The sequence below is a fragment of the Anomaloglossus baeobatrachus genome, chromosome 2 (assembly GCF_048569485.1).
Source record: "Anomaloglossus baeobatrachus isolate aAnoBae1 chromosome 2, aAnoBae1.hap1, whole genome shotgun sequence".
Taxonomy (NCBI): domain Eukaryota; kingdom Metazoa; phylum Chordata; class Amphibia; order Anura; family Aromobatidae; genus Anomaloglossus; species Anomaloglossus baeobatrachus.
In genome coordinates this window covers 278394858-278421289 of record NC_134354.1, presented here as the reverse complement: position 1 = coordinate 278421289, position 26432 = coordinate 278394858, and the positions used below count along the sequence as shown (strand labels likewise).

The 26432-nt window shown below is 45.6% G+C and overlaps 1 protein-coding gene across 2 annotated transcripts in view; it reads right to left on the bottom strand.

Annotated features, from left to right (window-relative positions):
• Nucleotides 1-26432, bottom strand: part of LOC142289848 (uncharacterized) — a 114376-nt gene that overhangs the window by 11408 nt on the left and 76536 nt on the right. Inside the window, exons 4-6 of one of the 2 annotated variants that reach the window (XM_075333790.1) lie at nt 25664-25694; nt 19171-19211; nt 17775-17844 (exon numbers count right to left, since the gene is read on the bottom strand). In XM_075333790.1, the coding sequence (XP_075189905.1) occupies nt 17775-17844; nt 19171-19211; nt 25664-25694 (142 nt within the window). The remainder of the gene's footprint in view (nt 1-17774; nt 17845-19170; nt 19212-25663; nt 25695-26432) is intronic. The other variant, XM_075333791.1, reaches the window with a different exon arrangement.

Genomic DNA, 26432 nt, shown 5'->3' with positions numbered 1-26432 from the left:
CGCCATGAATCGGAGTTCTTCTGATCCTTCTGAGGCCTTTTGGACGAGGAGAATTGGGACCTGCCCGCGCCCCGAAAGGACCGAAACCTCGACTGTCCCCTCCTCTGTTGGGGTATGTTTGGTTTGGCCTGGGGTAAGGATGTATCCTTTCCCTTGGATTGTTTGATGATTTCATCCAATCGCTCACCAAACAAACGGTCGCCAGAAAAAGGCAAACTGGTTAAGCACTTTTTTGAAGCCGAATCTGCCTTCCATTCCCGTAGCCACAAGGCCCTGCGTATTGCCACCGAGTTGTCGGATGCAACCGCCGTACGGCTCGCAGAGTCCAGGACAGCATTAATAGCGTAGGACGCAAATGCCGACGTCTGAGAGGTTATGGACGCCACTTGCGGCGCAGACGTACGTGTGAGTGCGTCAATTTGCGCTTGACCAGCTGAGATAGCTTGGAGTGCCCATACGGCTGCGAATGCTGGAGCAAAAGACGCGCCGATAGCTTCATAGATGGATTTCAACCAGAGCTCCATCTGTCTGTCAGTGGCATCCTTGAGTGAAGCCCCATCTTCCACTGCAACTATGGATCTAGCCGCCAGTCTGGAGATTGGAGGATCCACCTTGGGACACTGAGTCCAGCCCTTGACCACGTCAGGGGGGAAGGGATAACGTGTATCCTTAAGGCGCTTGGAAAAACGCTTATCTGGACAAGCTCGGTGTTTCTGGACTGCCTCTCTGAAGTTAGAGTGGTCCAGAAACATACTCGTTGTACGCTTAGGAAACCTGAAACGGAATTTCTCCTGCTGAGAAGCTGACTCCTCCACTGGAGGCGCTGAGGGAGAAATATCCAACATTTGATTGATGGACGCGATAAGATCATTCACTATGGCGTCCCCATCAGGAGTATCAAGGTTGAGAGCGGCCTCAGGATCAGAATCCTGATCAGCTACCTCCGCTTCATCATACAGAGAGTCCTCCCGCTGAGACCCTGAACAATGTGATGATGTCGAGGGAATTTCCCAGCGAGCTCGCTTAGGCGGTCTGGGGCTGCGGTCCGTGTCAGAGACCTCACCCTGGGATCTATGAGACACCCCGGGAGGACATTGTTGCTCCAACTGAGGGGGACCAGGGTGCAATGATTCCACAGTGCCCATGGTCTGAGATACCGGTCTGGACTGCAAGGCTTCTAGTATCTTAGCCATAGTCTCAGAAAGTCTATCAGTAAAAACTGCAAACTCCGTCCCCGTCACCTGGACAGTGTTAGCAGGTGGTTCCCCCTGGGCCACCCTTAGCAGAGGCTCCGGCTGAGTAAGTGCCACAGGGGCCGAGCATTGCACACAATGAGGGTCAGTGGAACCTGCCGGTAGTATAGCCGTACATGCGGCGCAGGCAGCATAGTAAGCCTGTGCTTTGGCACCCTTGCTTTTTGCGGACGACATGCTGTTGTCTCCTCTGAGCAATCCAGGAGGGTATATAGCCAAAAATCAACCGTGCACCATACAGTGTAAAGTATAGCCTATAAGCATATAATCTATATGTACACTTCTGCACTAGTGGGGCCAGCACCTCAGGTGCTGCTTACCGCCCGCTCAAAGCGGTTGTGTGATCACCAGAATCCCTGCCTGGGTCTCCCAGAGCTTGTCTCCCCTCTCCAGCGTCAGAAGAGCTGACAGGAATGGCTGCCGGCGTCCTGAGGAGAGGAGGGGGGCCGTGGGCGTGCCCTAGAAAGTGCGGGAATCTGGTGCCCCACTGTGCACAGTGAGGGGGGTGGAGTATGCAAAGCATGTTCCAGCCCTCAGCGCTGACGTCCTGTACAGCGTCTCGCCCTTCCCCTGACTGGCAGGCCTGGGGGCGGGAAAAAAGTGAGACTAGGCCGCAAAAGCCGGGGACTAAAGTTATAAGCGCGGCCGGCGTATAAGCGCGGTAGTCCCCGGCGTACTAACACTCCCAGGCGCGCTGCAGTGTGAAATGGCAGCGCGCGGTCAGCGCGGTAGTCCCCAGTAAACTAACACACCCAGCCACGCTGCAGTGTGTGATGGCACAAGCGCGGTCAGCGCTGCGGTCCCCGGCGCACTAACACACCCAGCAATGCTGGAGTGTTTCTGTGCGCGGTCCCCACGGGGACACAGAGTACCTCAAAGTAGCAGGGCCTTGTCCCTGACGATACTCGGCTCCTTGTCCAGCAGAGTCCCCAGGGGCTGTGGATGGAGCACGGTCTCAGTGCCTGGAGACCGATTAGGATCCCACTTCACCCAGAGCCCTAAAGGGATGGGGAAGGAAAACAGCATGTGGGCTCCAGCCTCCGTACCCGCAATGGATACCTCAACCTTAACAACACCGCCGACAAGAGTGGGGTGAGAAGGGAGCATGCTGGGGGCCCTGTTATGGGCCCTCTTTTCTTCCATCCGACATAGTCAGCAGCTGCTGCTGACTAAGCTGTGGAGCTATGCGTGGATGTCTGCCTCCTTCGCACAAAGCATGAAAACTGAGGAACCCGTGATGCACGGGGGGTGTATAGGCAGAAGGGGAGGGGCTTTACACTTTTAAGTGTAATACTTTGTGTGGCCTCCGGAGGCAGAAGCTATACACCCAATTGTCTGGGTCTCCCAATGGAGCGACAAAGAAAAGAATGTTATTTCTTTTTTTATTTTTTTTTTAAATTGTGAAAAGTTTATTCAGAGGGTCATTTATTATTCAACCCCTCAAACCACAAGAATTCTGTTTGGTTCCCCTAAAGTATTAAGAAGTATTTCAGGCACAAAGAACAATGAGCTTCACATGTTTGGATTAATTATCTCTTTTTCCAGCCTTTTCTGACTAATTAAGACCCTCCCCAAACTTGTGAACAGCACTCATACTTGGTCAACATGGGAAAGACAAAGGAGAATTCCAAAGGCCATCAGAGACAAGATCGTGGAGGGTCACAAGGCTGGCAAGGGGTACAAAACCCTTTCCAAGGAGTTGGGCCTACCTGTCTCCACTGTTGGGAGCATCATCCGGAAGTGGAAGGCTTATGGAACTACTGTTAGCCTTCCACGGCCTGGACAGCCTTTGAAAGTTTCCACCCGTGCCGAGGCCAGGCTTGTCCAAAGAGTCAAGGCTAACCCAAGGACAACAAGGAAGGAGCTCTGGGTAGATCTCATGGCAGTGGGGACATTGGTTTCAGTCAATACCATAAGTAACGTACTCCACCGCAATGGTCTCCGTTCCAGATGAGCCCATAAGGTACCTTTACTTTCAAAGTGTCATGTCAAGGCTCGTCTACAGTTTGCTCATGATCACTTGGAGGACTCTGAGACAGACTGGTTCAAGGTTCTCTGGTATGATGAGACCAAGATCGAGATCTTTGGTGCCAACCACACACGTGACGTTTGGAGACTGGATGGCACTGCATACGACCCCAAGAATACATCACTACAGTCAAGCATGGTGGTGGCAGCATCATGCTGTGGGGCTGTTTCTCAGCCAAGGGGCCTGGCCATCTGGTCCTCATCCATGGGAAGATGGATAGCACGGCCTACCTGGAGATTTTGGCCAAGAACCTCCGCTCCTCCATTTCATCTTCCAACAAGACAACAACTCAAAGCACACAGCCGAGAAAACCAAGGCCTGGTTCAAGAGGGAAAAAATCAAGGTGTTGCAGTGGCCTAGTCAGTCTCCTGACCTTAACCCAATTGAAAACTTGTGGAAGGAGCTCAAGATTAAAGTCCACATGAGACACCCAAAGAACCTAGATAACGTGGAGAAGATCTGCATGGAGGAGTGGGCCAAGATAACTCCAGAGACCTGTGCCGGCCTGATCAGGTCTTATAAAAGACGATTATTAGCTGTAATTGCAAACAAGGGTTATTCCACAAAATATTAAACCTAGGGGTTGAATAATAATTGACCCACACTTTTATGTTGAAAATTTATTAAAATTTAACTGAGCAACATAACTTGTTGGTTTGTAAGATTTATGCATCTGTTAATAAATCCTGCTCTTGTTTAAAGTTTGCAGGCTCTAACTTATTTGCATCTTATCAAACCTGCTAAATCTGCAGGGGGTTGAATACTACTTGTAGGCACTGTACATGAAGCATGGGGGGCAGGCTGCATCATACATGGAGGCCTGGGGTGAATTATAATATATGGAGTACTATGGAGTGAATTATAATACAGTGGAACTTCGTGTAACGAGTAACCCACTTAACGAGAATTTCGCTTAACAAGCAAAGCTTTCTGTAAATTTGTAACCCGGTTTACGAGAAAGCTTTGCTGTGCGAGCAAAACCCTCACCTCACACACTTCCAGTTCCGTCCATCCACCGCGCTCTGACCCGCACTTGCAGTCCACACAAACATACACAAGAACGCAAACACATACAGCATTATGCTCACCTTACCTTCCGTTCCACCGCCGATCTCATGGTTCTTGTAGTTCCCGGGTACATCGCGACATGCTACCATGAGGCCGGCGGTGGAACGGAAGGTAAGGTGAGCATATAATATGTGTACCTTCCGTTTTATCGCCGGCCTCCTGGGTCCTGTAGTTCGCCTCGCCGCTCCACTCCAGGCTGTGCATCGGCATCCATAGCGACGAAGCAGGAACTTCCTGGTTCCTGTCACCGCTACTCAAAGGCAGCGCGCTGGCCAATCAGAGGCAAGCGGCTCTGCCTTTGACGTCAGCGCTCTGGCAGGAAGTTCCTCCCTCGTCGTTATGGTAACCCGATACACGGCCCGCACCGGAGAACAGCAAGTCCCAGGAGACCGGCGATGGAACGGAAGGTAAGGTGAGCATATATGTGTGCGCGTGCATGCTTGTGTGTTTGTGTGCGTTTGTGCATGTGTGGAATGACAGAATAGGGGACCAGGATAGGACATTTAACTAGTTGTGGAACAAATTGTCTGCCTTGCAATGATTTCCTATGGGAAATCTTGCTCTGCTAAACGAGTAACTTGGTTAACAAGCACAGTCCCAGAACGGATTGTTCTCGTTAAGCAAGGTTCCACTGTATATGGAGAACTCTGGGAAATGCATTATAATACATGGAGGACTATGGAGCTGCATTCTAATATATGAAGTGTTATGTGGGACCCTTTATACAATATGAAAGGCTATGTGGGGGCCATTATAGTATTTGCAGAAGTATATACAAGGGGGACAAAGATACAAGCATGAAATGGGAACGTTTTGTGCTGAGGGAAAAGGGCTCTTTCCCTCAGCACCCAGCTTTCCCATGCTCTGCTATACATCTCTCAGCACCCAGATTTCGCATGCTCTGATATGGGAAAGCTGGATGCTGAGGGAAAGATGTATAGCAGAGCATGGGGAAGCTGGGTGCCGATGACCAGATGGATATCAGAACATAGGAAAGCTGGGTGCTGATAGAGGGATTTCAGAACATAGGAAAGCTGGGTGCTGAGGGTAAGAGCCAAGTGTCAGCGTCATTATCCCGTACCCCGAGTACCAGTGTCATCGTCCCGTACCCCAAGTGTCGGTGTACGTAGAGGGGGGGGCCCAGGTCCAAACTTTGCACCGGGGCCCATCAAACTCTAGTTACGCCACTGGATACTACATCTCATCTGTGACAGCACAATCACTTCACCTCACCCCACATATAATGTAGTAATGTGCCCATCCTTATCCCCATAATATAGTAATGTGCCCCATCCTTGTGCCCATCTTGTAGTAATGTCCCTTTTCCTAGTCCTCTCCTTGTAGCAATGCTCCATCCTGTAGTAGTGTCCCATATTGTGCCATTCTTCGCACACGCAAAAAAAACAAAAGACAAATTCTTCTCACCTATCCTCGTTCACTAGGTGTCCTGTTTTTGTAACGCTGCCAGTGGAGGGGCCACACTGACAGAGCTTTAGATCAGAGAACAGATTCCCGGGTGCTTAGCAGGGAAGAGCTCTCTGTACAGCTTCTCCAGTGATCAGCTGCTGACCTTTGATTGGCTGGCAGCTGATCATTGCAGTAGCTGTATACAGAGCTCATCCCTGCGCAGCACCTGGAAATCTGTCCTCAGATATTAAGTTCTGTGAGTGGCAACCCCTGTACTGGCAGTGACCAGCAAAGGGGCCACGACCCTGCAAGCAGCATCAGAGGCCGCTGCCTACAGTGCTTTATATCAGAAGACAGATTCCCGGGGGCTGCGCAGGGATGAGCTCTTTATACAGCTACTGCAATGATCAGTCGCCGGACAATCAAAAGGTCAGAGGCTGATCAATGGAGAAGCTGTACAGAGAGCTCGTCCCTGCGCAGAGCCTGGGAATCTGTCCTCTGATATAGAGCTCTGTCAGCGGTGGCCCCTGCACAGGCAACGATCAGCAAGGGGGCTGCAGGGCCTACACGCAGCAAGCAGCATCAGGGACTGCCGCTGACAGAGCTTTATATCAGAGGACAGATTCCCGGGCGCTGTGCAGGGACGAGCTCTGTATACAGCTTCTCCAGTGATTGCTTCTTCCTGATTACTTAATAAGTCCGAAGGCGGAGTGAGTGAAGCTGGTGGTGATTTGGTGTCAGGCTCACTTGATGTAACAATATCAAATGAGACATGGGAACACGAGTGCCAACACTGCTGGAATGGCGTTGGCACTTGAAGAAAGTACAGTGGAACCTTGGTTTACGAGAACAATCCGTTCTGAGAGTGTGCTTGTAAACCAAGTTTCTCGTCTAGCAAAGCAAAATTTCCCATAGGAAATAATGGAAGCTCAGACAATTCGTTCCACAACTTGTTCAATGTCCCATCCTGGTCCCCTATTGTGCCATTCCACACATGCACAAACACACACACACACTCACGCAAATGCTCACCTTACCCTCCATTCCCTTGCTGGCCTCCTGTTTCTTGTAGTCTGCAGGTATGTGTATCCGGTAACCATAGCGACCGATGCCAGACCTTCCGCTTTCAGAGCTTCAGCAGTAGATGTCATAATGTCATACGCAGGATCCGCTTGCCTCTGATTGGCCAGCACACTGACGTCAAAGGCATGAGTTGCTTGCCTCTGATTGGTCAGCGCGCTGCCTTTGAGAAGCGGCTGAGAGCGGAAGTTCCTCCATCGTCGCGATGGTTACCGGATATACATACTGTACATGTGGACTATAAGAACCAGGAGGCCAGTGAGGGAACAAAAGGTAAGGTGAGCATAATATGTGTGTGTGCGTATGTGTTTGTGCAGTCTGCAAGAGCAAGTCAGAGTGCGGTGAAAGTACGGACCCATAAGTGTGTGCGGTGAATATTTGCTCGTGCAGCAAAGATTGCTCGTAAACTGAGTTACAAATTTACAGCAAGCTTTGCTCATATAGCGAAATACTCAAACACCAAGTTACCCGGGAACCGAGGTTCCACTGTTTAAGTTTTTTTATTTTACAAGGGACAAAAATGGGAAATGAGAAGGGCCTGTCCGACTAAACTGCTCTCAATACAAAAAAAAAAAAGGGTCGGGATCTGACTATTGTGGCCATGTATAGGTGGTGTTTCTTGAAACAAAAGTATGTATGAATCTAAAAAACATTCTCCACAGCTAATGTTAAAATTACAAGGTTTCCATTTTTTATTTGCCTAACTCCCAAATTTTGAAGAAAGGAAAGAGGGACAAAGTAAGCGGCGCGCACAGCGCGGTGCGACAAATTTTGACCACGCCCTAGCCACACCCATTTGTCAGTAAGGGTAATTTAGCAGATGTCCCGGACTGTTCGTTAATAGTCATAGCAGCCAGAATTTTCTTATATTTATATGTGTCACTATATGACATGTTGCTTATTTGTGCCCATAAAGCCGTGTTCACACGTTGCATAATTTCAGGTATTTTTGTTTCTGCCGCTGTCGGCACCAAACTACACAATAATAATCTTCTCTGATTATTCCATTTTTGCTGCATTTTTTCTGCCTTTTCTTCATTATTTAATGTGTTTTTGGTTCAGATGTGAATCTGCTTTTTTTATTGTACTGAGAAGCTTTTTCCTGGGTTTTTTTACGCTCCACATAGAAACCTCCAGAGAAAAAAAAGCATCAAAACCGCACAGTTCAGCGGCGTCTTCTCATGGAACCCACTTTACTTGGATAATTAAACACAGCAGAATAAATATGCAAAAAAAACAGCAGAAAAAAAATGCAGCATTTACACTACATGTGAACACAGACTAAATGTCCAAGCAAAGTGGATGAGACATCATGAAATCTCCGCCCCTGGTGTCTAAACTCGCCGCTGAACTGTGTGGATTTGGAGGGTTTTTTTCTTTTATAATCTTCAGGATTCACATCTGCCCCAAACATGTATCAAAAAAGAGACAATGCATAAAAAATACCGCAAACACGCAATAATCAGAGAAGAATGTTATTGCGCTCGCGGTGCGGATAGCGGCAGAAAAAAACAGCATTTACGCTCCGTGTGAACACGGCATCAGTGATACATTTTTATTACATTTTTTATGGGTTTTAATAAAGAAAAATAATAAATTGCGACATTTTTTTTATACCATTTACCGATCCCCATCAATAATCTGATCGCTGTCTTGTTCGGGTCGTTACGATTACAGGGACACCAAATATGTCCATGTTATTTGCTGATTTGTGATGTTTATTATTTTATAAAAAAGTGTAATAAAAATTACATTATTCTATTTTTTTAATTATTTTTAGTACTTTTATTAGAAGAAAAAAACCCCTCTTTTCCTCTCCCTCTAGAATACAGGAGATAGAGACACTGCTGTGTACAATGGAGCTGTGTCCTGTGTAATCTGCTGTGTAAGAGGCTGTATTGTAGGTTTATTCATATAAAATCCACCCTCTTACATCATCAATTCCTAGTGGCTCAACAGCTATAGCAGCTAGGAAAGCTGTAGTTTGCTGGTTCGAATCTAAGTTTTATCTATCTACCAATTATATCTATCCTTCTATCTATCTATCTATCAATTATATATATCTATCTATTATGTCTACTTTATTTCTTCTACTTTCAGTTCACCCTCTGTGTATGTCCTAATCTAATGTATAATGTTCTTCTGTCAACTCTACTGTCTTGTCAATTAAGTAATTCATGTTATGATTTAAGTTGTGCTGCTGTGATACCATAATTTCCCACGGGATCAATAAAGTGTATCGTATCTATCCATCTATCTATTATCTGTCATGTATCTATATATCCCTCTATCATCCATCCATCCCTCTATCCTCCCTCCATTCATCCATCCCTCCATCCATCTTTGCAGCTGAATAATCTGCTTCTGGTTTCTCAACAGCAATATAGAGGTCAACATAACCAAAACTGCCTATGATTTTCAATACAGGCAGTGCCTCAGTGGTAGAGCTGCTGCCTATGGAACAATGAGCTCTCATGGTTCACGGGTTTGCGTCCCAGTCGCCCCTATAATCCAGAGCTGATGATAATTTAATTTATTCACTGCACTAAGGAGAGGAGCCGGGACATCAGCTGTGAGCCGCGGGAGTGCGGGACACACCTCTAAAATCGGGGCAGTCCCGCAGAATCTGGGACGGTTGGGAGATATGTATTTGTATTACAGATAGTCATATCAAAAAAGAAAAAAAAACATTGCCAAAACTAAACACAAAAACCGGATTTAATTAATAGGTCATAAAAACGTAATTTTGGTGTTTTGATGTTTTTTCTCGTTACGCCCTTTACTGATCAGATTAATTTGTTTTATATTTTAATAGCTCAGGCTTTTCTGAATGTGATGATACTAAACATTCATTTTAAATTGTTTTATTTTCAATGGGGTAAAAGGGGTGATTTGAATGTGATTTAATTTTTTAATTTAAAAAAAACAAACAAACCTTTCTTTAACGCTTTTAAGGGTGGTGGCCAAGATCAGTATTTGCAGTGTTTTAGATTCAGCATGCTTCAGCTGCGTCCAAAACGCTGCGGTGTACAGTTCAAGCATAGTGGACAGAATTTCTAGAAATCCCATGCCCACTATTCTTGTTTTTTCCGCAGCAAACACGGACCTGCGGTATGGCTTTCCAGACTGCAGCATGTCAATTGATTGCTGCGGATTCGCATGCGTCCTCCGTAGGGAGACACAAGCGAGAGACTGTAGTGCACTGAACCCTGATTATGGGTACGAGCAGCTGCGTTTATCTGCGAAGGAGACTTGCGGCGCTGCAGGTCTGGACCCGCTGCGTCCAGGACACAGCGAGTCCTGATCGTTGGCACATACCCTTAGGGGTAAGTTCACACAGTGCGTTTTTTGCGGCGTTTTTGCGCAGTTTTCGGGTGCGTTTTTGCTCAGAAAACTGCATGACTTTGCTTCCCCAGCAAAGTCTATGAGTTTTCATTTTTGCTGTCTGCACACAGCTTTTTTTTTCAGCTGCGTTTTTGTGGTGCCACAAAAACACAGCATGTCAATTATTCCCGCGTTTTTCACTGCGCTTTTCATCCATTGAGTGCAATGGGATGTTGAAAGACGCAATGAGAAACGCAAATAGGTGCGTTTTGGTGCGTTTCTAAGACCAAAAACGCAGCTATAAACGCAGGAGGTGGGTAGTAAAGTGACATGTACAGGAAGAGGATTCCTTCTGTCAGTAAACACAGAAGCGTGAATCCTCCCGGTACCATCACTTCCACCTCCCGTCCTGTGCATGTCTGCTGCCATGCGGCGTCATGTACAGGCAGGAAGTGGAAGTGGCTGCGAAAACAAAAGTGAACAGTAGAAAAAAAATGTCATACTCACCTGTCTGCAGACTCCCGGTGCCATGCCCGCTCCCAGCTCCTCCTCCCGGTACCGCCGCTCCGGGTGTGTGCAGTCTCCCCGGGTACGTATGCCTGCAGGATGCAGGACCTGGGATGGATCACCTGATGCAATCACCTGACGCATCAGCTGATCGTAAGTCTCGGGGTGATGCCAGCGGCCGGCCGGTTTAACCTATCAGCGGATGCGTCAGGAGACTTCATCCCTGATTACCGGCAGCTCCTGCAGCGATCGGACGGAATCAGACTCCTCCAATTGCTCCAGGAGCTGCCAGTAATCAGCACATAAGTATTTATTTTTTTTTGCACCGATGCATCTGCTGATTGTATAAACGGCTTTTATACAAGCAGCTGATGTGTGATGTGATTCAGGCACTTGAAGCTGACACATCATCTGATCGCTTTGCCTTCCAGCAAACCGATCAGATGATATTGGATCTGGATTGGACGGCACAGGACCCTTGACCCAGGATTACTGCGGAGGGGGGTTCTTTATTTCAATAAAGATGGAGTCACTAATTGTGTTGTGTTTTATTTCTAATAAAAATATTTTTCTGTGTGTTGTGGTTTTTTTTATCTTTACTAGAAATTCATGGTGGCCATGCCTAATATTGGCGTGACACCATGAATTTCGGGCTTAGGGCCAGCTGATAATATACAGCTATCCCTAACCCCATTATTACCCAGTGAGCCACCCGGCATCAGGGCAGCTGGAAGAGTTGGATACAGCGCCAGAAGATGACGCTTCTATGAAAGCGCCATTTTCTGGAGTGGCTGAAGACTGCAATTCGCAGCGGGGGTGCCCAGAAAGCATGGGCACCCTGCACTGTGGATTCCAATCCCCAGCTGCCTAGTTGTACCCGGCTGGACACAAAAATTAGGCGAAGCTCACGTCATTTTTTTTTTAATTATTTCATGAAATTCATGAAATAATTACAAAAAAAAGGGCTTTTCTATATTTTTGGTTCCCAGCCGGGTACAAATAGGCAGCTGGGGGTTGGGGGCAGCCCGTACCTGCCTGCTGTACCCAGCTAGCATACAAAAATATGGCGAAGCCCACGTAATTTTTTTGTTTGGGGGGGCAAAGAAATCCTGCATACAGTCCTGGAAGGAGGATGCTGAGCCTTGTAGTTCGACAGCTGCTGTCTGCTCTCCTGCATACACTATTGGATGGAGGATGCTGAGCCTTGTAGTTCGAAAGCTGCTGTCTGCTCTCCTGCATACACTATTGGATGGAGTATGCTGAGCCTGACTCTCCCTCCAGCATACAGTCCTGGATGGAGCATGCTGAGCCTTGTAGTTCTGCAGCTGCTGTCTGCTCTCCTGCATACACTATTGGATGGAGTATGCTGAGCCTTGTAGTTCTGCAGCTGTCTGCTCTCCTGCATACATTAGTGGAGAATGAAGAACATATTGAAGAAGGAAATGACATCAGACCTTTTCTTTTTGTTCACTGATAAAAAACGCATAAAGACGCAGTAAGCAAAAACGCAGCAAAACGCAGCAAAAAACGCACCAAATCGCGGCAAAAACGCGTGCATTTATTGCCGTGTTTTTTTGACGCGGGTGCGTTTTTTGCCGCAAAAAACGCACAAAAACGCAGTGTCAAAAAAACGCAGTGTGTGAACCTAGCCTTATTCTTTTTTATTAGTTCCCTTAGGGGACTTGAAGCTGTGATCTTATCACTTGGGCTGTACACTCAGATTATACAGCGGGATTCAAATAGTTAACAGGTGCAGGTGGATCAGAGCGTCACCCACACGTGTTGTTTGCACATGTGTGAGGAAACATGCGGGCTAGTCCCAAGAGCCCGCATTAACCCCTTCACAACCAATGATGTACTGTAAGTAATGGAGTACTTAAAAACTTCAGCTCAAGATGCAAAAAATACGCTGTCGCTAAGCCCCAGATGTCGACAAATGAGAACCCTAAGGATCTAGGAAAATGGCGCGAAAGGCACTGAATTTTCTTTTAACCCCTTAGATAAGAGTAAAAGTATACATATGAAAAGCAATACCACAAGCAAAAAAAGTCAGCTCACCACACTCCACAGCAGGAGACGTCACTGATGGTTCACGTGCAAAGTCCAATGATACAAGAAAAAGGATCCAGCATCCCACATGTGTAAAATCACAAAGGTTTGTCCAAAACATGTTTGCCCTGACCTGAGATATATCTGTTTTTACCGGGTCTTTTTTAGTTTTCTTGTAATGTTTTTAAATTCTTTTGAATAAACGTTCGTGGATTTTACATTTACATTTTACGTGGGATGCTGGATCCTTTTTCTTATAACACTATACAAGTTTGGTATTTACGAATTCGTACAGACCTGATTCATCATACTGACATGTTAGTGAACACTAAATAAAATAGTCCAAATATAATTGCACTTTTATTTGCAATTTCATCACACACTGATATTTGCTTGCAGTTTCCAGTACACTACAGTGCCTTGCGAAAGTATTCGGCCCCCTTGAATTTTTCAACCTTTCCCCACATTTCAGGCTTCAAAACATAAAGATAAAAATTTTAATGTTATGGTGAAGAATCAACAACAAGTGGGACACAATTGTGAATTTGAACGAAATTTATTGCTTATTTTAATTTTTTGTAAAAAATAAAAAACTGAAAATTGGGCAATATCATTCATCCCCTTTACTTTCAGTGCAGCAAACTCACTCCAGAAGTTCATTGAGGATCTCTGAATGATCCAATGTTGTCCTAAATGACTGATGATGATAAATATACCGTATATACTGGCGTATAAGACGACTTTTTACCCCCTTAAAATAATGGCTACAGTGGGGGGTCGTCTTATACGCCAGATATACGGGGGGGGGGGGGGGGTGTTTGTGTATATATATATGTACACTGCAGCGTCCAGGGGAGGTGGGGGCAGCAGCTCTGGAGCACAGGGGAACGCTGCGGGCTGCAGCCTTTGATCTCCTGCACCCGCTCATATAATATGCACAGCCGCTGTCCATCTCCAATGGTGCTGAAATCGCACGCAGTGAGGGGCTGGGGCAGCGGTGCATATTATATGAGCCTGCGTCCCAGTGTGATCGCACATGCCCACCCCTGTGTTAGATTTGGCCCCCAGGCTGCTGCTCATTCTAAAATAAAAAAGCTTTACTTACCCCTGCAGCGTTTCTCCCCGTGTCCCTGCTTCCACTGTGATCAGGCAGGCAGAGAGCTCAGCCTGCTGTGCCGATCACATGACCGCACTGAGAACCAGGAAGTGGAAGAACAGAAGCACGGAGCCAGACAGGAGGGAGCTCAGCGCTGGAGGAGATAAGGAAAGAGTGTTTTATTTTACTTTGGGCAGCAGCCTAGGGGCCATATCTGACACAGGGGGACTTGTGCGATCTATAGGGGCCATGGGCAGCACTATGGGGGCGATATCTAACACAGGGGGACTTGTGCGATCTATAGGGACCATGGGCAGCACTATGGGGGCGATATCTAACACAGGGGGACTTGTGCGATCTATAGGGACCATGGGCAGCACTATGGGGGCGATATCTAACACAGGGGGACTTGTGCGATCTATATAGGAGCCATGGGAGAACAGAAGCACGGAGCCAGACAGGAGGGAGCTCAGCGCTGGAGGAGATAAGGAAAGAGTGTTTTATTTTACTTTGGGCAGCAGCCTAGGGGCCATATCTGACACAGGGGGACTTGTGCGATCTATAGGGGCCATGGGCAGCACTATGGGGGCGATATCTAACACAGGGGGACTTGTGCGATCTATAGGGGCCATGGGCAGCAGCATGGGGGCGTTATCTAACACGGGAACGTGTGCAATCCATAGGGGACCATAGGCAGCACAGGGGAACGTGTGCCATCACAAGGGGGCTATATTCAATATAAGGGGGCCATATCCAGATTAAGGGGGCTAATTTTAGGATGGGGGGCTATGAGGGACATATACCCTATATGATTTGTTAGAGGGACACTGGCATTATAAGATGGACCCCATTTAACATTAAAAAAAAAAAATTCTCTTTTCCTTCACCAAATTTGGGGGTGCGTCTTATAATCAGGTGCGTCTTATAAAGCGAAAAATACGGTATATATCATACAGCAGGGGTCGGGAACCTATGGCTCGCGAGCCAGATATGGCTCTTTTGATGGCCGTATCTGGCTCGCAGACAGGGCTCCTACCTGTCTATGGGCAAATGCCGGGGCCCTGGAGAGCCGGGGGGGGCCCACTCGGCCTCGTCAGTTCTCCTGTCCCTTGGCCGGGGCCCACTCGCCTTTATAGTTCTGCTGCCACAGTCCTCGGCAGCAATCTGCGGCGCCGTCACTTTAAGGCGCGCAGACATCCTGTTTTGAATTTCATGTGGAGCTACCGCCTTCTCAGTCCCACAGATGAAGGAGGCGAGTTTCTGTCCGGTGCTGAGTGGGCCCCCTCTCCACCGTGACCTAATCGGGTAAATGCCCTCCCCGCCTCCCCATTATGGGCCCCGGTGAGCTGCTTCTAACCTCCCAGATGTATGCCCTGCCAATCCCCCCCCCCGCCGATGCTGCGGGTGCTGTACCCGCCGAGCCGCGGGTGCAGGCCCCACAGAGCAGCAGAGTTGTGTGTATTTGTCTGTATGTAGCAGAGTTGTATGTGTTTGTCTGTATGTAGCAGAGTTGTATGTGTTTGTCTGTATGTAGCAGAGTTGTATGTGTTTGTCTGTATGTAGCAGAGTTGTATGTGTTTGTCTGTATGTAGCAGAGTTGTGTGTGTTTGTCTGTTTGTAGCAGAGTTGTGTGTGTTTGTCTGTTTGTAGCAGAGTTGTGTGTGTCTGTTTGTAGCAGAGTGTAGTACCATTGTTTCAGTCCAGTTGTGGCTTTATACAGCAGGGAGGAGCATTCCTTGCTGTACTAAGTGAACATTGGAGCGATTGATTTGTCAATGGCCCTTTAAAAACATATTGTACGGCTCTCGTGGAAATTAAAATTAACATGTTGCAATCAAAGCAGACTTTTTTTCATTTGGGAGCGGGGTAGTCTTATACAGTGAGTATATCCCAAATTCTATATTTTTAGGGCAGAAGTTGGGGGTCGTCTTATACGCCCAGTCGTCTTATACGCCGGCATATACGGTAAGCCACCCGTGTGTAATGAAGTCTCCGTATAAATGCACCTGCTCTGTGATAGTCTCAGTGTTCTGTTTAAAGCGCAGAGAGCATCATGAAGACCAAGGAACAAAACAGGAAGGTCCGTGATACTGTTGTGGAGAAGTTTAAAGCCGGATTTGGTTACAAAAAGATTTCCACAACTTTAAACATCGCAAGGAGCACAGTGTAAGCGATCATATTGAAATGGAAGGAGTATCATACCACTGCAAATCTACCAAAACCCAGCCATCCATCCAAACTTTCATCTCAAACAAGGAGAAGACTGATCAGAGATACAGCCAAGAGGCCCACGATCACTCTGGATGAACTGCAGAGATCTACAGCTGAGGTGGGAGAGTCTGTCCATAGGTCAACAATCAGTCGTATACTGCAAAAATCTGGCCTTTATGGAAGAGTGGGAAGAAGAAAGCCATTTCTCAAAGATATCCATAAAAATTGTTGTTTAAGTTTGCCACATGCCACCTGGGAGACACACCAAACATGTGCAAGAAGGTGCTTTGGTCAGATGAAACCAAAATCAAACTATTTGGGCACAATGCCAAATGATATGTTTGGCGTAAAAGCAACACAGCTCATCACCTTGAACACACCATCCCCACTGTCATCAAACATGGTGGTGGCAGCATCATGGTTTGGGCCTGCTTTTCTTCAGCAGGGACAGGGAAGATGGCTAAAATTGATGGGAAGATGAATGGAGCCAAATACAGGACCATTCTTGAAGAAAACCTGTTGGAGTCTGCAAAAGACCTGAGACTAGGACGGAGATTTGTCTTCCAACAAGACAATTATCTCAAACATAAAGCAAAATCTACAATAGAATGGTTCACAAATAAACGTCTCCAGGTGTTAGAATGACCAAGTCAAAGTCCAGACCTGAATCCAATCGAGAATCTGTGGAAAGAGCTGAAAACTGCTGTTCACAAACGTTCTCCATCCAACCTCACTCAGCTCGAGCTGTTTGCAAAGGAAGAATGGATCAAGAATTTCAGTCTCTCGATGTACAAAACTGATAGAGACATACCCCAAGCGACTTGCAGCTGTAATCGCAGCAAAAGGTGACGCTTCAAAGTATTAACTTAAAGGGGACAAATAATATTGCACGCCACATTTTTCAGTTATTTATTTTTAAAAAAGTTGAAAATAAGGGATACATTTAGTTCAACTTCACAATTGTGTCCCACTTGTTGTTGATTCTTCACCATAACATTAAAATGTTATGCTTGAAGCTGGAAATGTGGGAAAAAGTTGAAAAATTTAAGGGAGCCGAATACTTTCACAAGGTACTATATGTGGTAAAACTTATGGTTTCATTCAAAAGTACAACTCGTCCCAAAAAAAAAATAAGCCCACATATGGAAAGACTGAACAAAAAATAAAAAAAAAATAAAAATTAAAAAAGAAAAGAAGGTTATAGCTCTCGGAAAAAGGGGAACAAAACATGTGAAAAGTGAAGTACCAGTATGTCATAAAAGCTTTAACCCCTTCATGACCTAAAATAAAACATTTTTTTTTTACAGATGATGCTGGATTCAAGGATTAATCATCTATAAGATTGAATATTGTTACATTTTTAAAAGTTTTACAAATTTCTGATTTTGTTTAAATAAATAAAACTCACAAACATATCGACCTACATTTATCGTTATCATACATCATAAAATATGTGTCACACAAACCCCCTCCAAAAAAAACCCAAACTGTCTCAAAATCCCTGGGATCTGTTGACACATTGCAGAGCTACTGCCACAAAGTGACATCAGATTTGATAAATTTGGCCTGGTCACTAAGTGGTTAAGGCTGAAAGGAATCCGGCAGCTTGCAATGTATTGGGAGAAATGTTAGCAGCTGGGGAAAATCTGTTAAAATACAATTACAACCAACTGCGGAAACATTTTATTCCACATAATACACACAGTGCATTACAATATACGCAACGTATTACACAAACCTGAAAACTTACCATCATTATCAGAATTTTCTTTTTTATATTCCATTAAGGCCGTAGACGTTTCACCAGAGAAAGGTTTAGCCTAAAAGAGAGCAGCACAGTCATTAGAGTATTACACATACTGGAGATCCTGAACTATTCAATCATCTGGACAAAAAGAGAAGAATAGTTTAGGCAACTTGATTTAATCGCTGAACATGGCTGACACGGCACTTTCCTATGTGTATGGCGCAGATGATAGAATTACACTGTCTGATCATGGATTGCTGCTTCTCACTCTGTATTTACTATGCTGAATCAGAATGAGGGGAGAGACCCCAATATCTTTACTGTACCCTCCATAGCTCCATTGTCTGCTAAGCTCCATGTATTAGTAGGTAGATCTGGGTGAAGAATTAAGCTGGTCATAATGGAATCTTCTAGGCTTTCTAATGACAGTTTTCAGGTCTAGGCCTATCCTAAGCAACAAAACACCCCAAACAACCCCTAAATAGCACAAACATTACTCAAAACTGCTATACGTTCAGAATTTGGCTTCTAGAAGAAAAAAAATAAAATAAAATAGAAAAAGGAAAACAACATTTAGATGGTCCTGAATAAAAACCATTCAATCACATTACTAGCCGGGTGCTACAGGGCCTATTCGGCTACTTTAGTACAAAATGGACTGCAAAAATCCTAAACAGTACCAACCAGTTTTATAGTCAATGGCAGTTACCCATTTTCTACTTAAGACCACCTAAATAGATGGCAATATGTCAGGACCGGGAGGACTGGTGGACCCAGGTGGTGGATCCTCTGGACCGAGCACCCCACCAGGGGCAGAGTACACGGCAGCCGGAGCACTGGCGTGGCCGGAACGGGAACCGTGTCCCACAGGGGACGGGAAGAACACAGTCACTGGGGTCTCGGGGTTCCAGGGCACTGGCGTGGCCGGGTAGAAAAGACAAGCAAGAGTCCAGGTAACGGGACACAGCATAAGGGGACCTGAGCACCTAGCTTTCAAAACTAAGTTTCAAGACACGTTGATCAGGCCCCGCCCACATGGAAAGGCAAGTCTTATATACCCAGCACAGCCCTATGTCATTTCCTGTTTCAGGTGTGCTGGGCCTATAAGACCAGGAGAGTGGGCGCGGCCTGGTCCTATACAGAGGCATTAGTCAGAGTCAGACTCCTGAGACCAGGAGCAGAACACAGGAGAGCACGAGCGGGGGCGGTAGCCATGACTGGTGGACATGTGGACAGGATCAGTGGTCACGGAGCGGTGCCGGGATGGTGCGACCGGGTCAGTGGGTAAGGAGCGGTGCTGAGGCATCGGGAGCGTGACACAATATTAGCAGTGTATGTGTTACTGAAATTCATTGAGAAACCCTTCTTTCATCACATGCAAAACAATATTCGCATTTACCGTAAACACTGTCCGCTTTCTCTCTTGACGGTCATTCGTGTCTAAATGAGTCCAATAGAAAAAAACTTAAGAACTTACCAAATGCACAAATCACATCAGGGGAGTTAAATGGATCCCTTTTATAAGGGTTGTACTATACTTAGACAAGTCATTCTTAAAATCAACAATGTCCAATGTAAAATAAAAATGGCAAATACCTCCTAGACCAGTGATGGCGAACCTGGGGCACGCAGAGCTCATTCTGCTGGCACGCGTGCTGTCGCCTGATCCTGCCGCTTTGATCTGCTGGTGCAGTCGCTCCGGCAGATCAAAGCTTTGTTGGAGCGGAAGAGACATTTCTCCTGGCTCTGACACTCCTCCCCCAGGCTGCAGGTGTGTTGCCTAGGAGACGGAAGAGCGTCAGCGAGCGGCGCCGACATAATGAGGTCTTCTGGCCGCGTGGGAACTGAGGACCCAGCGGCGCGCAGCGGGGGAGCGTGTGCAGGAAGGTAAGTTGTGTGTTGCTTTTTTTTTTATAACTCGTGTGCTGCTGTGCCAAGGTGGGGATGGGAGGGGGCAGTGCTAGCGCCAGCATGGGGTGGGGGAGAACACACATGCCAGCATGGGGTGGGGGAGGGGGAACACACATGCCAGCATGGGGTGGGGGAGAAACACACATGCCTGTATGGGGTGGGGGAGAGGGAACACACATGCCAGCATGGGGTGGGGGAGAAACACACATGCCAGTATGGGGGGGAACGCACATGCCAGCATGGGGGGAAACACATATGCCAGCATGGGGGGGAAACATGCATGCCAGCATGGGGGGGGGACACACACATGCCAGCATGGGGGGAATGACATGTATGCCAGGATGGGGAACAATGCATGCCAGGATCGGGAAACATGCATGCCAGGATGGGGAAAACATACATGCCAAGATGGAGGAAACATGCATGGCAGGATGGAGGAAACATGCATGCCAGGATGGAGGAAACATGCATGCCAGGATGGGGAAACATGCATGCCAGGATGGAGGAAACATACATCCCAGGATGGAGGAAACATGCATGCCAGGATAGAGGAAACATACATGCCAGGATGGAGGAAACATGCATGCCAGGATGGGGAAACATGCATGCCAGGATGGAGGAAACATGCATGCCAGGATGGAGGAAACATGCACGCCAGGATGGAGGAAACATACATCCCAGGATGGAGGAAACATACATCCCAGGATGGAGGAAACATGCATGCCAGGATAGAGGAAACATACATGCCAGGATGGGGAAAACATGCATGCCAGGATGGGGAAAACATGCATGCCAGGATGGGGAAAACATGCATGCCAGTATGGGGAAAACATGCATGCCAGGATGGGGAAAACATGAATGCCAGGATGGGGAAAACATGCATGCCAAGATGGGGAAACATGCATGCCAGGATGGGGAGAAACATGCATGCCAGGATGGAGGAAACATGCATGGCAGGATGGAGAAAACATACATGCCAGGATGGGCAAAAAGTATTTTTTCGTTTGTGAACCCTCCCCAACCACACCTATTGCCAATCCATATCATACGCATAAATAGCCTGGGTCTCAGCTTCCCATACACGGTAAGTTTTTTAACTGCATGAGAGGACACACACAAGCTAGGGACCCCAACGTAGAGAAATACTTTGGCGTAGTGTTGGGGCTCTATTGCATTGATCAATTCAGTAGCTAAATTTCTCTTGATTCATATGTTCATGGCAGTAATGCAGATTCCATTTTTCACATTTTCACTCTTGCATATAGCTATTGGATTTTTCAAGTCAGTATTCACACAGCAGTTTCTGCTATTTCATGTATTCCCCTTACATAGTCACTGGTGTGCTTACCTTATCTCCCCATAGTGATGTTTTTTTAGGTTTTTGCACCCAGTTCGGACTTAGAATGGTGTTCCAAACGTTATTCCTATTTGTTAGTATTTTTTCGTTTGTGAACCCTCCCCAACCACACCTATTGCCAATCCATATCATACGCATAAATAGCCTGGGTCTCAGCTTCCCATACACGGTAAGTTTTTTAACTGCATGAGAGGACACACACAAGCTAGGGACCCCAACGTAGAGAAATACTTTGGCGTAGTGTTGGGGCTCTATTGCATTGATCAATTCAGTAGCTAAATTTCTCTTTATTCATATGTTCATGGCAGTAATGCAGATTCCATTTTTCACATTTTCACTCTTGCATATAGCTATTGGATTTTTCAAGTCAGTATTCACACAGCAGTTTCTGCTATTTCATGTATTCCCCTTACATAGTCACTGGTGTGCATACCTTATCTCCCCATAAGGATGGGCAAAACATACATGCCAAGATGGAGGAAACATGTATGCCAGGATGGAGGAAACATGCCACGATAGGGTACATTTACCAGGAAGGGGAACATTTACCAGGAAGGGGTACATGCTAGGAAGGGGTACATTTACCTGGATGGGGGTAAATTAACCAGGATTGGGAACATTTACCAGGATGGAGGACATTTACCAGGAATGGGGTACATGCCGGGATTGGGGAACATTTACAAGGATGGGCAATATGTCAGGATGGGGTACATTTACCAGCATGGGGGAACATGCCAGAGTAAGGTACATTTACCAGGATGGAGGACATTTACCAGGATGAGGTATATTTACCAGGATGGGGCCATGATGGGGACAAATATACCAGAATGTAAGAAATATATATCAGGATGGGGGACATGTTTACCAAGAAGTGCCCCAGGAAGGGGACATAACTACACAATGATGGGGAGGGGAGCAACTCGTACGTCTTTATGGGATTTCAAGATGTTCAGACTTTGAAATGTAGATGTGGATCACAGGGTGAAATCTGATTGCATTCCAGGATAAAATCTCTGTCTAATATGCTGCAATTTTTTTCCAGAAAGATCAACTGCTGTGTCTGGAAAGGGCTCAGCTTCAATGTGTGGTAAGCATGCATGAGCGTGATGCCCCCTGCTGAGGAGAAGGGAAGACGTCAAAGGTAAGGTTGCAATCAATTATTTACATAATAGGATTGGTTGGCACTTCGGAAAAAAAATTGGGTTTAGGGCTACAGTTTGGGCACTCGGCCTGTAAAAGGTTCGCCATGACTGTCCTAGACATGTTGGCGCTGTGTTTGTGGGTGCATGCGTTACATTGTTATATAACCAGAAAGCTGACGCCAATCATGCACTGTTACACATGTAACAACCATGGCTGCGGAGTCGGTAGGCCAAACCTCCGACTCCATCTCCCTCATACAGTGGAAACCCTTAGTTTCCCTTCGCTCTCTATAAAGACACATCTGCAGGTTTTTCTCAATATCTGACATGAAATCAGTATAAACCTTTCTAGTTTTGTCAATTAGGAACCAAAATGAGCGAGCGCACCCGAGAGAGAGCGCGTGAGAGAATATGTTTTAAGGCATTTGTATTACTTACATTTCATTAGTATTTGGTACCATTGCCCTTAATCTGTAAAGCGGGCTTTACACGCGAGATAGCAAGCGATCGTACCCGCCCCCGTTGGTTGTACGACAGGGCAAATCGCTGCCCGTGCCGCACAACCTCGCTTAACCCCGTCATACGCACTTACCTGCCCTGCGACGTCACTCTGGCCGGCGAACCTTTCTATGGAAGCGGTTCGTGCGGCGTCATAGCGACGTCACACGGCAGGCGTCCAATAGAAGCGGAGGGGCGGAGATGAGCGGGACGTAACCTCCTTTCTTCCACATTGCCGGTGGACGCAGGTAAGGAGATGTTCGTCTCTCCTGCGGTGTCACACACAGCGATGTGTGGTGCCGCAGGAATGAGGAACAACATCGTTAATAAGCAGAAAACGATTTTTTGTTTCAGGACGACTTCTCCGCGGCAAACGATTTTGACCAATTTTGCGATCGTTTAAGGTCGCTCATAAGTGTCACACACTGCAATATCGTTAATGACGCCGGATGTGCGTCACAAACACCGTGACCCTGACGATAATTCATTAACGATATCGTAGCGTGTAAAGCCCGCTTAAGACTTGGGTCAAACACTTTGGACATCCTTCCACAACCTTCTCACAATAATTGGTAGGAACTTGGGCCCATTCCTCCTGAAAGAAGTGGTGTTACTGAGCCATGTTTGTATGTCGCCTTGCTCGCACCGACCTTTTCAGCTTTGCCCATAAATTTTCAATAGAGTTGAAATAATATTATATAATAATTATTCACTTATATAGCGCTATTAATTCCATAGCGCTTTCCACACATCAGTAATCAGGGCTTTGTGACGGCCTCTCCAAAACACGGACTATTATCCACAAGCCACTTTGTAACCAGTTTGGCAGTATGCTTTGGGTCATTGTCCATTTGGAAGACCCATTTCCGCCCAAGATTTAAGTTCCCAGCTGATGTCTTGAGATATTGCTTTAGTATTGCCACATAATCTTCTTTCCTCATGATGCCATCTATTTTGTGAAGTGCAGTCCCTCCTGCAGCAATACAACTCCACAGCATGATGCTGCCACCCCTATTTCACAGTTGGGATGCTGTTCTTAGACTTAAAAGCTTCTCCCTTTTTCCTCCAAACATAACGATGGTCATTATGGCCAAATAGTTCAATTTTAGTTTCATCAGACCACAGGACATGTCTCCAAAAATTAAGGTTTTTGTTCCTGTCCACACATTAATCTGTCTTTTTTATGTTTCTTTTGGAGTAATGGCTTCTTCCTGGCAGAGTGTCCTTTAAGCCCATGTTGATATAGTACTCGTTTCACTGTGGATAATGACAAAAGCTTACCAGCTTCCGCCAGCATCTCCACAAGGTAATTTACTTTTGTTCTTGGGTTAATAGGCACATGTCTGAGCAAAGCATGTTCATCTCTGGTCTCCTTCGTATAATGGCTGGACATTCCCATCTTGTTTAATGGTATAATTTTTTCTAGATGAACATGGCACCCAAGGATGAACCAGACTTGTGCAAGTCCACAATTCTCTTCATGATATCTTGGCTGATTTCTTTTGACTTTCCCATGATACTACACAAGGAAGCAGTGTGTTTCAGGTGTGCAGTAAAATACATCCACATGTATGTCTCTAACTCTGAAGCTTCCAAAGACATGACATCATCATATGGGCTGTTCCATATTGTTTAAAGGTATAGTACTATTAGTGTATGTAAACTTTTGACTTTGCAGAAAATAATAAAAATGTCTTAAAACATGCCCTCTCATTCTGGCATTTGGCAAATAGAAATAATTTTGGTTCCTAATTGACCTAAAACGGGAAAGGTTCATTCTGATTTCATGTCAGATAGTTAGAAAAACATGCAGATGTGTCTTTATAGTGTATACATGACTCATGTTTGTGATAAATTTACTGTAGTAAAATGGTAACATCACTACTTATATAATGTAGCTAAAGTGCAGCACAGATTCATCTCAACCAAAAAAGAGAGATTCTTTCATCAGGAATAGAACAGAAATTAATAGGACATTTTATAATTTTCCCAAACTCTTGTGAAACAATATTAAGCACATTCTGCATTGGACCGCTGTACCCAATTTATTATATATTTTATAGGAGTCGGTCCATTTTATACCGACTCCAACTCCACAGCCCTGGTAACAACACCCATAGACAAGACTCCAACACTACAGTGACAGTAACGGTCCAGATCAGTATATACAATTTTTAATTGACATGGAACAGTTTCATTTCGGGACGATTGTTTAAGTAGTGGATAACGACTTTCATAAAAACTACTGAAAACCTAATATATTCAACACTTTATCTTTACTAAACAAAGCTATAAATTGAATAGTACGCTATGAATTTTGGATACTGACATCTTAACCAGCACAATACACAAGATAGTTTTAAAAATTAATGACTGATGATTTTTGGACATCACAAATTACATGGACTGTGCCATTTCTTCATGCTGTGATATAGAATTATTATTATCCTTTCTATAATCCCTTAAGTAGGATAAAGGAGTATAAATATACAGTTATTGAGATTGAGCTGTCATAACTTTCTCAAAGGAGCTGTTTAATCAACATAAGTAACTGTGATCGCAGTGGACCTGATCAGAAAATATCCACAAATTTTCAGATAGGACTACTGACAAGAGAAAAATAAATTACAATCTGGAGTTAGTTTAAAAAGGGATAATCCACCACTGATATATTGACAACCTATCTTTAGGATACGTGGGGACAGACACCCTCACAGACTAACAGTTTGTAGTGCTGGTAGCAGGCGGATGTAAACAGTATACAGAGCCAGAGTAGCAAATGTCATTTATAAGAGCCAAGCTGCAGTACATAGGAAAGAAATAGTATGGAAAAGCCACTACACCACTAGTAATTGGAGCGGTGTTGTCCCATCTCCATACACTGTTTACAACCGGATGTTGCAAGAGCAAAAAGCATTGATGTAGAACTAGCCCTAAATACTTAGGTTTATGGCGCAAAAATAAATAAAATAAATAATCATTACCACTGATATTGTCATCGACAACTTCTGATTTCTTGAAAAAAAATAAAACACAAGTTACAAAAACAAGTAACGAAAGGAACGTTGTAGAAAGTTAGAGAATTGCATAGAATTTTACAATCAGTATCACATATTGATCAGGAAGCTAAAAGTCCATTTACACACAGCAGCTAGATATATTTCCCATTGCTTGTATAGCATCAGCATGTTCTGCAGCTGTGCACAGAGGCAGAGCCGCTGCTGTGACTATTTGTACAATTTACATAATTCAGATTATTTATTGAATCATCGTAAGTGGTCGTCCCTAAGTTGCATGGGTTGTCAGTGAGACTTTATTTCTTAATTTGCTTTAAGTTCCAAGAAGTATATAACCATTATATTTTACTTAACCCCTTCACGACCGAGGATGTACCGGTACGTCCTAAATCATGAAGGGGTGAGCCGGTAGTGATTCCAGCACATGTCTGAGGATTTGTAGAGCAGACGTGTGGCTTACAGGTGCGGGTGGATCTGCGATCCACCTGGACCTGTTAACCCCTTAAATAGCGCTGTCAAAATGTGACATGATTTAAATGGCCGCAGTGGAAAATACGCACTTACCCGCCGCCATCGGGGGCCCCGTGACGTGATAACGGGGAGCCTATGGTTGCCATGGTAGCACAGGATCATGTGGTAACTCTTGTCGCTATCATAACTCACTTTCTGTTACAGCCGGCAGAGCAGCAGCTGTAACAGAAGGCGAGTATTTTGCCTGTTCTGAGCTGTGCAGCTC